We start from the raw sequence: 14,184 nt of genomic DNA, 5'->3' as shown, positions 1-14,184 counted from the left end.
AGAAATCATCCAGTATGACAACAGAGAAAGAAAAGGAGAAAATCTTCAGCAACTTGGACTAGACAAAGAGTCCTTAAACTTGACACCTAAAGCATAGCCCCTAAGAACTCTCAAACTTGACCAGTATAAACAAAACAAAAACAGTTATTAAATGGGTAAAAGGCATGAATAGACATTTCATCAAAGAAGATACACAGTAAATTCAGCACACAAAAGGATACTTACCTATACCACAAATTATAGCAGATTTCTTCATAATAGCCCCAAATTGGAAGCAATCCAGATGTCCTTTAAATGGGCAAATGCTTAAGCAAAATGGTAACATCTGTACCATGGAATACAACTCAGTATAGATGACAGTTTGGATAATTCTCTTGAGAATTACACTGAGTGAAAAACCAATCCCAAAAGGTTAATTACTGTTTAACTCCATTTATATAACATGCATGAAATTATAAAATTATAAAAATGGAAAACAGATCAGCGATTACTGGAAGAAGAGAGAGTAAATAGATGTGCCTAATATAGCATAAGCTAATATAGCAGAGCTCAAAGAATTGATGCTTTCAAACTGTGGTGCTGGAGAATACTCTTGAGAGTCCCTTGGACAGCAAGGAGATCAAACCAGTCAATCTTAAAGAAAGTTAACCCTGAATATTCATTGGAAGGACAGATGCTAAAGCTGAAGTTCTGATACTTTGGCCTCGTGATACGAACAACTGACTCATTGGAAAAGACCCTGATGTTGGGAAACATTGAAGGCAGAAGGAGAAGGGGGTGACAGAGGATGAGATGGTTGGATGTCATCATCAATTCAATGGACATGAACTTGGGCAAACTCTGGGTAATGGTGAGGGACAGGGAAGCCTAGTGTGCTGCAGTCCATGGGGTCATGAAGAGTCAGACAGCTTGGCGACTGAGCAACAATAATATAGCGTGAGAGATCCTTATAGTGATGGAAATATTCTATATCTTAATTGTATCAGTGTCAACATCCTGGTTGTAATATTGTACTATAGTTTTTTGCAAGATGTTACTATTGGGGGAAAATGGGTAAAAGATATCTTCTGCATTTTAAATTCTACCCTTCACTACCTTATTCTTAAAAGTCACCCTTTAATATAGATTTCTCTGATTGTATGTTAATAAATAATTTTTTAACTTGTTTTTTAAAATTTGAGGTTGATTTTTCTGAAGCCTGTTGAAGATAAAGAAGGCAGGCAGAGCATAGAATAAATGACTGTGTGTTCTAGTACTGATTGACTATTGGTGATTAATTATTTGTTGCCTCTGCAAAGTTCACAGGCCAGTTTAGAGGAAGGTAAATTAGCTATATGACCTCCTAACCTCACTATATTTTTTAATTTAGGAGTTGCTTTTGAACAGGGCAAAATCCTTCCTACTCCTGAAACAGTTCCTTTTAGACTTACCAGAGATATTGTGGATGGGATGGGCATTACTGGTGTTGAAGGTGTTTTCAGAAGGTAAGCCAAATAAGGTAAGGTAGGGTAGATGATTTTTGGTGTCAAAATTATTCAGATTATTGATATCTAAAGATTGTAGAATGCATTGCTAGAATTACATTCCAGTGCTTTACTGCTACTAAGGAAAAGACTATGGGTAGAAACAGTAATTTCCCCTTCCTTCAAATGACCTAGGATGTCACTCAATATAATACAAATACTGTTCTCCCTTACTGCCTCTGAAAACAGCCTGCCTTTACTTTTCACACCTCTGTCTTAGCTAAATCTTTTTTTTTTTTTTTTTGATCAGAACTTCTATTGGGTGCTCATTCTTAGGTGCATAATTTATCTTAAAGAAGTTTATGGTCTGATACCAATTCCTGCCAACTTTACAGTTCCCTGTAGCTTTCCCAGCATAGGTCTACATACTCAGTATTCTTTCTTTAGTCTACACCCTCAACTTTTAACTTGACAGATTCTAGTGAAAGTAAACTATTGATTACCATAATAATCAACTGAAAGAAATGTTTCATAGTAGTACTATGTTATTCTTATAAATGCTAAGCTTATATTCACATACCTATTTATATTCTTTTCAGAAACATCTACTGCAAACTCACTCTACCAAGCACTGTGCTCTTTGAGATGTTAGTTTGGGAATTATTAACAAAAATAGTTTCAGCACACTAGACAGGAATATATAGGAGATAAAGATATGTTGAAAATGTTGGTGTAAAATTCATATTTACAATGTGTTTGTAGATGCTGTGAGAAAACCATGGAGGTAATGAGAAATTCTAAGGAAACGCTGTTAACCATTGTAGAGGTAAAGTATATTATAAGGAAATTTTTATTTCTCTGCCTAATAGACTGCTATCTTGTCAGGAGGGCACTAATTTGAGGTTCAGTTCTTTGTTTTAAAGATGTGGGATGATACTGGCAGCAGGAGAGTTAATAGTGGTTTAGAAATGCCTTCAGTCCCCTCAGGTTTCTTGGAATGTACAGCACTATGAGTAACCTCTAGTCTTCAGTACATACATATCACTGACAACTTAGTTATCTTGTATGGTATTATTTCCAGAATGGTTTATTTTGGAGTTTTAAGAGAAATCAGTAGATTTTATCTCCTTTCCCTGCCCAGGTTCATAACCATGTAGTGAGACAGATGGAGATCAGAGTGTCAGCACTGTTACTGCAGGAACACGACCGAGGAGTGAGGGCCAATCTGGCTTGCTCCTGGCGCCACCTCAGTGCCTCTCTAATTTCTGAGCCTGGGGACAGCCCACTGAGTGGGGTTTGGGCCTACAGTGTCTAAACACTCCATCAGGGTTGCTGCTTCATGTTGATCAGGGCATAAAGGAAAGGAAGTCCAGCGAATTTCCAGTACTCACGACATTAATTCTACCCAAGTGAGAATTGAGTACCTGAGGCAGTCCTTTTCTTTCCTAGTACAGGGTATGGGGGGCAAGAGACCAGGAGAGTATCTCCACAGAGAAGCTTGGAAGTAGAATTGTTTTAAACAACACTTGTTGACCAAATTTGAAAGTCTAGGGATGAAACAAGAACACTTGTATTTTATAAAAACTCTCCTACTGGCAGCCAAGGTTGAGAATCTCTGTTAATTCTCTGGCATTAACCATTAAACCTGTGATCAACAATGGGTGGAACTATATGCCAACGAGGGTGAAATTAATAGTCTTTCAGGGTGGTCCTGTGTCTGCAACCTTTATAAACCAAAGTCTTCTTTATAGATCTTTCAACTGCTGGTGGCAATATAGATTTTTGGTACAAAGAGGGTTAAAATAGGTCCCAATGCTATGTTGATAAAATTAATTCCAAGGATGTGCTGTTCTCAAGGCTGGAAAAGCTTTCCTTTTTCCCATATTATGTTTATACACGATATCATTTATTACAGTTTGCCATTGGTTCTGCAGCAAGAATAAATGATAACAGGGATGTGTCAATGATGTAGAAGTCAAGATCTAAAATTAAATTATCTTGCTTTTTTGCATTTAAGCCAAAGAAATTTAATATATTCCCCAGTATTTTATTCTGCTCAGTCTCAGTCAAAAGGTTTTTTGTGCCTGAGTAGATTTAGGGGTTCCTTAGGTATTTGAATCCTGAGTTACCACTTGGTGGAAGAGGGTAATTTCCTCAGTGCCTCAGAAGTTTTACTGGTTGAGTGCCAAATTGCTCAGGAACCTCATTGTTTAAAGAGTAGCAGAATATAAAATTAGATATGTAAGAGTGGACAGATTATCTAGGGGTTCCTACATGAGTGTGAGTACGTTAGATTTAGTGAGTAAGATGGAAACTGTTGGGGAGTTTCAGACTTGAGAAGTGATCTGAATCTCCACCTGCAATAACTGCAATAATAAGCTTTATAAGCTTTGTGTATTTTACACTGATCTGCCTACTCTTTCCTCTATAAATCTGTCTGAATTTCCTCAAATTATTTGGTGTGGCTGTCCCAGTCTTCAAGAGTAGTTTCCCAATTGACCTCACTATGGACTTCGTATCTTCAGCTTTATCAGGGTACTGCTCAAGAGTTTTGCTGGATCCCAGTCCTCTGGAATGTTATTTTAGTCTACTCTTCTGTCATTATGTTTGCAAATTATTTTGGTATTCAAATACTGCTCCATATATAGATTTCAGAATGCCAACCATAGCACTAGACCTTTGGTTCTGAGGAGTTTTCAATAAATTATACCTTTTTTCTCCTACCCAAATTTGGAACTGAGTGAAAAAGAAAGAACCTTAAGAATAATATATAGAAGATGGCAGAGGAATAGGACAGGGAGATAGATCACTTTCTCCCCCACAAATACATCAAAGATCATTTGAATGTGGAGCAACTTCCATAAAACAACTTCTGAACACTCGTGGAGGACACCAAACACCCAGAAAGGCAACCTAAAAGGAGACAGAACAAAAGATAAAAGACAAAAAGAGAGACAAAGGATTTAGGGGCAGAGACCTGTCCTGGGGAGGGAGTTGTGAAGGAGAAGATTCCACACAATAACAGGAGGGATCAGTGGGGAGCTTTGGAATCTCAGAGGGCAACATGACCAGAAAATAAAACACCAAGAATACGCACCTAACTGCAGTTACCACAGAGAAATGGTTCAGATGCTTGTGTCTGCCTGCAGCAAGTAGGGGCTGGGCATGAAGGTGTGGGCTGGGTGTGGGCTGCATCATTGGTCCTTAGGATAAAGATTGGTCTTGAATGGCCTGAGGACAATCTGAGGGGACTCAAGGGGCATAGCAACCCTAACCATGGGAATGCCAGATAGACAAAAAAAAAACAAATGGACCTTTCCTGCAGGAAGGCTATAACTGGCATGGTGACACTTGGCGTGCTCACAGAACAAAGGGTTGTGCCCTAGAGAATACCAAAGGAGAGCAGGCCTGCTGCTGTTTACGACCCTCCCTTCCTGGAGGCAGGGAGGCAGGAGTGCGACAGCCAGAGGCAGAAGGCAAGGGGCCACTGCAATCTCGGCTCCGAGCTCACATCTCCCGCTAAACTGTGAACAGGCTGCCAGTCACTAACCACATCTTGCTGGGATCCTGGACAGATCACATCGGCCTGGAGTGTCACAACCTGAGACCAACTCTCCAGAAGAGACACATAGCACACCCGGGACTGCGCCCTGGTGGTGCACCTGGGAAACCAGGCGGCCAGGACCGGGCGGGTGCATAAGATCATGGCCTACCTGGGACGTTGTGCTGATTGAGCGCCTGGTCACCTGAGCAGCTTGGATCTGGGAAGTCCTCAAAACGCAGGGTCCGCTTGGGACAGTGCCCTCGCAGAGCACCTGGGAGCCTGAGCAGTGTGGGCCCGGGAAGTGCATGCTGGTTTGGGCTGCAGCAGACACAGTGTGGTCCATCCACTGCAAGGACTCCCCACACATACCCACATATCAGCCAGTTTTGTTTGCACTGTCCCTTCCTCTCCACAGCACAACTGAGTGAGTGAGCGTGAATAAGTGGTCACCTTCACCTCCTCGTGTCAGGGCAGAGATTAGACACTGAAGAGACTTGCAAACAGAGGAAGCCAAGATAAGCAAAGAAGCCCTGTGGGTGGAGAAATCTCGAGGCTACTAAGAGGGGAACCAAAACCCAAAGGCAGGAGGCTCAACTCCAGAACTTTAGACCATCATAGAACTCCTGATGCCAGGGAATGTTAATAGACAAAAGCCCACCCAAAAGTTTCCATACCTACACTGAAATCAAGTTCCACCCAAGAGCCAGCAAATTCCAGTGTGAGACACCTGATGCTAATTCTCTAACAAAACAGGAATACAACCCTGAACATTAGGAGTCAGGCTGCCCAAAGCCATACCAAACCCACAGACATCACAAAACTCACTACTGGACACTAAATTGCACTCCAGAGAGAAGAGATCCACCTCCATCCACCAGAGCACAGACACAAGTTTCCCCAACCAGGAAACCCTGACAAGCCACTGGTCCAGCCCCACCACAGGGAGCAGACACCACAATTAAGAGGAGCCACGACCTTCCAGCCTACAGAAAGGGAACCCCAATCAGCAATCTAAACAAAATAAAAAGGCAGAGAAATACCCAGCAGGTGGAGGAACATGATAAAAACCCACCAAATCAAACCAAAGAGGAGATAGGGAGTCTGCCTCAAAAAGAATTCAGAATAATGATAGCAAAGATGATCCAAAATCTTGAAAGCAAAAGGAGTTACAGACAAATAGACTGGAGACATGGATTGAGAAGATGCAAGGAATGTTTAACAAGAATCTAGAAGAAATAAAAGAGTCACTCAATAATGAACTGTGCAATAACTGAGATTAAAAACACTATGGAGGGAACCAACAGTACAGTAACTGAGACAGAAGGAAAGGATAAGTGAGGTGTAAGATAGAATGGTGGAAATAAATGAAGCTGAGTGGAAAAAAGAATAAAAGGAAATGAGGACAACCTCAGAGACCTTTGGGACAATGTTAAACACCCCAACATTCAAATCAGAGGTATCCCAGAGGAAGAAGACTAAAAGAAAGGGCATGAGAAAATACTTAAGGAGATAATAGTCTCCCTAAAATGGGGAAGGAAATAACCACCCAAGTCCAAGAAACCCAGAGAGTCCCAAACAGGATAAACCCAAGGCAAAAAACCTCAAAACACATGTTAATCAAACTAACAAAAATTAAACACAAAGAGCAAATATTAAAAACAGCAAGGGAAAAGCAACAAATGAAATACAAAGGGATCCCCATTTGTATAACTGCTGGTCTTTCAGTAGAAACTCTTCAGGATAGAAGGACATACTTAAGTGCCCACGCTCACCACCAGTATTGAACATAGTTTTGGAAGTCCTAGCCACAGCAATCAGAGAAGAAAAAGAAATAAAAGGAATCCAGATTGGAAAAGAAGTAAAACTCTCACAGATGACATGATCCTCAACATAGAAAAACCTAAAGATGCCACCAGAAAATTACCAGAGCTAATCAATGAATATAGTAAAGTTGCAGGATATAAAATTAATATACAGAAATCCTTTGCATTCCTATATGCTAGCAATGAAAAATCAGAAAAATAAATTAAGGAAACAATCCCATTCACCATTGCAATGAGAAGAGTAAAATACTTAGGAATAAATTTACCTAAAGAAATAAAAGACCTATATATAGAAAACTATAAAACACTGATGAAATGAAAGATCACACAAATAGATGGAGAAATATACTATGTTTGTGGATTGGAAGAATCAGTATGGTGAAAATGAGTATACTACTGAAAGCAATCTATAAATTCAACACAATCCCCATCAAATTGCCAACAGTATCATTCACAGAACCAGGACAGATCATTTCACAGTTTTTATCAAAACATACAAAACCTCACATAACCAAAGCAATCTAGAGCAAAAAGAATGGAGCTGGAGGAATCAACCTTCCTGACTTCAGACTCCACTACAAAGCCACAGTCATCAAGACAGTATGGCACTGGCTTTGTGTCAGAAGCACAGATCAGTGGAGCAGAATAGAAAGTCCAGAGATAAATCCACACACCTATGGACACCTTATCTTTGACAAAAGAGGCAAAAATACACAATGGAGAAAAGACAGTCTCTTCAATAAGTGATGCTGGGAAAACTGGTCAACCACATTTAAAAGAATAAAACTAGAACACTTTCTAACACCACACACAGAAATAAACTCAAAAATGGATTTAAAGACTTAAATGTAACACCCTAAAGTATAAAATTCTTGGAGGAAAACAGGCAGAAGACTCTCTGACATGAATCACCTCAAGATCCTCTCTGATCCACCTCCTAGAATAGTGGAAATAAAAACAAAAATAAACAAGTGGGACCTAATTAAGCTTAAAAGTTTCTGCACAACGATGGAAATGATGAGCATGGTGAAAAGACAACCTTCAGAATGGGAGAAAATAATAGCAAATGAAGCATCTGACAAAGAATTAATCTCCAAAGTATACAAGCAGCTCATGAAGCTCAACACCAGAAAAATGAACAACCCAATCAAAAAGTAGGTGAGAAAACTGAACAGACATTTCTCCAAAGAAGACATACAGATGGCTAATAAACACATGAAGAGACGCTCAAGATCACTCATTATTAGGGAAATGTAAATCAAAACCACAATTATGTATCACCTCATGCTGGTCAAAATGGCCATTATCAAAAAGTCTACAAATAAATGCTGTAGAGGATGTGGGGAAAAGGGAACCCTCTTACACTGTTGGTGGGAATGCAAACTTGTACCTCCACTATGGAGAACAGTGTGGCGATTCCTTAAAAAACTGGGAATAGAACTGCCATATGACTCAGCAGTCCCACTGCTGGGCAGAAACCCCAAGGGAAACAGAATTGAAAGAGACACATATACCCCACTCTTCATTGCAGCACTATTTTACAATAGCTAGGACATGGAAGCAGCCTAGATGTCCATCGGCAGATGAGTGGATGAGGAAGTTGTGGTCCATATACACAGTGGAATATTACTTAGCTATAAAAAGGAATGCAGTCGAGTCAGTTCTAATGAGATGGATGAAAGTGGAGCCTATTATATGAATGAAGTTGAAGCAGAAAGAGAAACACAGATACTGTATATTAATGCATATACACACACACACACATATATATATGGAATTTGGAAACACAGTAATGATAATCCCACATGCAGGACAGCAAGAGACCAAATGTAAAAAACAGACTTTTGGACTCTCTGGGAGAAGGCAAGGGTGGAATGATTTGAGAGAATAGCATTGAAACATGTATATTACCATATGTAAAACAGATGACCAGTGCAAGTTTGATGCATGAAGCAGGACATCCAAAGTCAGTGCTCTCTCTGGGCCAACCCAGAGGGCTAGGGTGTGGAGGGAGATGGGAAAAGGGTTCATGATAGGGAGACTCAATTATACCTGTGGGTGATTCATGTTGATGTATGGCAGAAACCATCATAATATTGTAATTATCCTCCAATTAAAATAAAAATTTTTTAAAAAAGAGTATAGTCTGAACTTAATAGCTTTATAGTGTAGAAATATAATAAATTAGATTAAATAATATTTAAAAAAGTAAGAGATCAGAATGTCTGGTTTATCACTGATGTAACTGTTAGAGAATATGGCTTAGGAGTAAGGTCCAAATAGATTTGCTTCTGCTGTCCACCGTCCACAACCTAATCTGTCCCTTAGTCCAGCCCACTTGGAGAATTGGGGTCCACAAGCAAATGTTCTTACCTAGGACCACACTCATCAAGAGGTAAGAGAGAAGGAAAGAACATGACTAGTGCTTATGTCCTTTTAATTGATTAGTTTCAGTCAGGAACCACGGGTCAGACAATGTCATCCCCCAGTTGGGAGGAAGAATGGATTCAGCTGGGAGGAGAAGCCCAGAGCATCGTGTTAGTGCAGTTTTCACCACAAGGAAGCATGAAGCACATGTGATAAGTTTGCCCCTCCATCCCAGTTACTGCCATGTGATTGGTCTCTATTATAATACTGGTCAAAGTGCGCATTGTTCTTCTAATGCATATGTTCTCTATCTAGGTCCTCCTATATGATCCTCTCTTTGACTGGACCATGAATCCTTTAAAAGCTTTATATTTACAACAGAGGCCAGATGATGAAAGTGAGCTCCACTCCACTCCAAATGCAGATGACCAGGAATGCAAACGAAATCTCAGGTGAGCAGGATCTGTTGACAGTTGTTCTGATTCTCCTGTTCCCAAGATCCTTTAAACTGTTCCACCTCATCAAAACTTTTGTGTTTTTGTCATCAGTGGTATTGACCAGAGTTTCAATAAAGTAGCTGAACGTGTCTTGATGAGACTGCAAGAGAAACTGAAAGGAGTAGAGGAGGGAACCGTGCTCAGCATTGGTGGACAGGTGAATTTGCTCATACAGCAGGCCATGGACCCGAAAAATCTCAGCCGACTTTTCCCAGGATGGAAAGCTTGGGTGTGATATTAAGCATGTGATTGCCTTGGAGTCAGCCTTTATAAATTGTATTTTGGCCTTCATTGTTAACCCACCCACATACTTTGAATAAGTATTAATATTGAACTAAGTGAATTACTGTTGTTTTTTAAAAAATGTTTAACACTTGCTTCAATTCCCTAAAGTTGTACTAGTCTCAAGCAACAGTTTTCTCACACTTTAGACATAACTGTCAATCATGCTGTAATTCTAGGCTAAATATTTGTTTTTTCTTCTCAAGTACATACTTGTATCACTTTCAGTAGAATCACTGAATCAGTAAAATCACTCTTATCATCAGAAGAAATAAATACACTGCTAACTTTGATGTAGTTTTTAATTAAAACTTGTTTCTCAGATATTATATATGAATGATAAAGTAGTTCATATTAGTCTATAAAAGGAGGGAAAAACTTTAAAATTGTAACCATCTATATACTATGGTAAGTAAATATGTTGGATTTTCAATAGTAAGGTCACTCAGCGCTGCTCAATAATGAAGGTGTTATGATATGGAGAACAAATTTCACAGATACAATATGGTTACTTTTTTTTTTAGAAATGTTTATTAGACTTTCTCATTCTATTCTCTTTATCTTTTAAGCCCTCTGTGTTTCCAGTACTTTATCTTTCTATAATGCCTTCATATCTGTCTTCTAGTTCATGAATTCTCTTGTCACTATATAATCTCCTTTTTAAATTATTCATTGGATTTCTCCTTTTAAAATTTGTTATTCATTTCTAGGTATGTACCTTCAGATTTGCCTATTATTTGTTTCATGATGTCCAGTTTTTTGGTTTTGTTTTTTTAACTTTAGGTTCTGTTTGTATTTATTGGGTCTTTGGTGGACTGTTTATCCATGTATTCTGTGATTTTATAAGGTGAGCTTATTTTCAGTAGGACCTCGTGGGAATCTTGAGTGACCTGGGTTAAGAATAATTCCTTCCAGAAAATTTTCATGTCTGGTTATGTCATAGTTCCAGGGCTGTCCCTGACAGAGGACTATTCTTTAATTTCTTGGCTTCAGGGTTTCCTGACCTGATGAGAACCATGCAGTTACTGAGAGAAGACTAGCAGGCCAAAGTAGACATTTTCCCTCATCGCCTCCCTGTGCTAGGGGGCTGGTGTGAACCTGCGTGTCTCCCAGCTGTACTGTGGGCACAAGGGGAGGTGCATCTGCTATTGCCCACTGTCCTTTCAAAGTCCTCTCACAGATGTCATAGCTGAAATTCATAGATGAGTGTAATTGGCAAGTTTGCTCTGGTTTTTAGTTTCCTTCTGAAACTGAAAATTTTTGACCATAAGAATTTCCTTTCTTATAACTTCTGCTATGCATTTAAAAAGCACTTATTGTATCTCAGCTAGCATTTCTGTGTGTTTTGTTGGAGGGGAGGGGTTTAGGTATCAAGTTTGATATATGGTTAGAAACGGAACCTTTCTGTCCTCATACTGTCATTAGACAAACAGGTAAAACTAGTGACTTGTCTGTTGGTGAATATAGTCCTTCATCCTTAGGAAACTGTTCGTGTCTGCAGAGATTAAGAAATGGGTGGTTGAACTTTCTTTTTATTTGTAGCTTAGGTGGTTATGTAAGCAGTTTTTTCTAATGACAGGTTGGTATTTGTTTCTGTTGCCAGTGTCAGGTTCTCACTCATCTGATCTCTCCACCTTCTCTTCTCTCCAAAAACAATCTCCAGAACTTTATGTACTATAAATTTCTTAGTTTAGTTTCTAGAAAACTGTTTTTAAATTTTCTATTTTACATTTCAAATTATAAGCTTATTGTGATATATATTTTTTCTTATAAATCTCCTAAATGAATATTTAATACATATTGGTAGTTTTATTACCATAGTGAATCAAGGGAATACAGTAAACTTAGAATGTCTTTAAGAAAGCCTTGAAAAGTAAAAAGATTTTTAAAAATTAGAAAAAAAAAACACCTTGAAATATTGACGGGTGGAGTAAGAAATGATCAGCTAGATGATAGTATAAGTAAGTGAATTCATCACTGATTCTTACTAATTGATGTATCCAGATAGTTTTGAGTAACATTATTAATCTGCTCTTCAACCTTGAATGATATGCTGTAAAACTCCTGTCTTAATCAGGCTATGAAAAACTTGCCAGATAACAACCAGAGGGGATAGCTAATTCACAGGTGATAGAATTAAGATTCTAAAGATTATCACATCTGGAACACTATTTGGAAATGAATAAGATAGAAATTTACTGGCAATAAATAAGGAGTGGTTAAATTTCTTAAATATTTATAATAGAATATTTATTGTATGCTGAGTACCTGACATACCTTATATGCGCATCTTTTGCAAGATTAGTGATATTATCTCAGCTTACAGCTGGGGAAATAAAGTAGCTTGCCCAAGACCCAAATATAATAAACTGAAGAAGGTACAGGTTTAATATGGACAGTCTTTAACGTGGAAATCTTTCAAGTGAAAAGAATTTAGCCTTCACCAGTCACTTGCTCATAAGGTCACTGGAAACCAAGGAGAGAAGCTACTAGGAAAGCAAATAAACGATAGCCTTGACAGTTGTGTTCAGATTAAGTGAGTCCTGTTCACTAATCTCTGTGTTGATCATACCACCCCAAAGTATCTTCCTAATTAGTAGGTAAAATAAATCCATGGTCATTATAGTATATACTTAAATATATACACTTAGAAATGGCTAAAAATTTAAATATGGCCTAAAGCAAATAAACACAAAGAGGACAATTTTTGGTCTTTTTAAAGATTAAAGTAGGCTAGTCTTTAAATACCTAGAAGCTAGTATACTGGCTTGAAATATGGACATATGTGCCACATTAAGTATTTTAATTGCATCTTGATGAAATTATATATTTTATGTAGATTTATTTCAGTACTGTTGAATGTATATCTTTATTATTCTGTTCAGTTCAGTTCAGTCACTCAATCATGTCAAACTCTTTGCAACCCCATGGACTGCCATGCGCCAGACTTCCCTGTCCATCACCAACTCCCGGAGCTTACTCATATGCCCATTGAGTCGGTGATGCCATCCAACCATCTCACCATCTGTCATCCCCTCCTCCTCCTCCCTTCAATCATTCCCAGCATCAGGGTCTTTTCCAATGAGTCAGTTCTTCACATCAGATGGCCAAAGTATTGGAATTTCAGCGTCAGCATCAGTCCTTCCAATGAATATTCAGGACTGATTTCCTTTAGGATGGACTGGTTGGATCTTCTTGCAGTTCAAGGAACTCTCAAGAGTCTTCTCCAACACCGCAGTTCAAAAGCATCAATTCTTCAGCGCTCAGCTTTCTTTATAGTCCAACTCTCACATACATACATGACTGCTGGGAAAAACCAAAGCTTTGACTAGATGGACCTTTGTTGGCAAAGTAATGTCTCTGTTTTTTAATATGCTGTCTAGGTTGGTCATAACTTTTCTTCCAAGGAGCAAGCATCTTTTGATTTCATGGCTGCAGTTATTCTGTTACTTGTTTTAAAATAAATCTTTAAAAAAGGATATGCTGACTCATTTATTGTATTCAAATATTTTGAGTGTTTTGTGTGCCAAGCATGGTGCTGCTTCATAGGGGGACAACAGTTAGCTGCTGCTGCCGCTGCTGCTGCTAAGTCGCTTCAGTCATGTCCAACTCTGTGCGACCCCATAGATGGCAGCCCAACAGGCTCCTCTGTCCCCGGGATTCTCTGGGCAAGAACACTGGAGTGGGTTGCCGTTGCCTTCTCCAATGCATGAAAGTGAAAAGTGAAAGTGAAGTCACTCAGTCGTGTCCAACTCTTACTGACCCCATGGACTGCAGCCCACCAGGCCCCTCTGTCCATGGGATTCTCCAGAAAAGAGTACTGGAGTAGGGTGCCATTGCCTCCTCCGCAACAGTAAGCTAGAAGGGCATAACCATCCCTGTAGAACTCATCAGTTCAGTTCAGTCACTCAGTAGTGTCCGACTCTTTGCGACCCCATGGATTGCAGCACGCCAGGCCTCCCTGTCCATCACCAGCTCCCGAAGTTTACTCAAACTCATGCCCATCGAGCCGGTGATGCCATCCAGCCATCTCATCCTCTGTCATCCCCTTCTCCTCCTGCCCCCAATCCCTCCCAGCATCAGGGTCTTTTCCAGTGAGTCAACTCTTTGCATGAGGTGGCCAAAGTATTGCAGTTTCAGCTTCAGCATCAGTCCTTCCAATGAACACCCAGGACTGATCTCCTTAGTCTGGAGTATATAGGCAGTTT

The 14,184-nt window shown here is 39.4% G+C and overlaps 1 protein-coding gene across 7 annotated transcripts in view; it reads left to right on the top strand.

Annotated features, from left to right (window-relative positions):
* The window catches only part of ATM (ATM serine/threonine kinase), a 156,986-nt gene extending 143,531 nt beyond the window's left edge, over nt 1-13,455 (top strand). For all 7 annotated transcript variants that reach the window (XM_070473619.1, XM_070473623.1, XM_070473621.1 and 4 more), the window contains exons 61-64: nt 1,370-1,484; nt 2,226-2,289; nt 9,513-9,649; nt 9,746-13,455. In XM_070473619.1, the coding sequence (XP_070329720.1) occupies nt 1,370-1,484; nt 2,226-2,289; nt 9,513-9,649; nt 9,746-9,929 (500 nt within the window). In that variant the 3' untranslated portion in view covers nt 9,930-13,455. The remainder of the gene's footprint in view (nt 1-1,369; nt 1,485-2,225; nt 2,290-9,512; nt 9,650-9,745) is intronic.
* Nucleotides 13,456-14,184: the final 729 nt, after the last annotated feature.

Source organism: Odocoileus virginianus, chromosome 10 (assembly GCF_023699985.2).
Source record: "Odocoileus virginianus isolate 20LAN1187 ecotype Illinois chromosome 10, Ovbor_1.2, whole genome shotgun sequence".
Taxonomy (NCBI): domain Eukaryota; kingdom Metazoa; phylum Chordata; class Mammalia; order Artiodactyla; family Cervidae; genus Odocoileus; species Odocoileus virginianus.
Note: the sequence above shows the minus strand (reverse complement) of the source record. Positions and strands in the feature narration are given on the sequence as shown.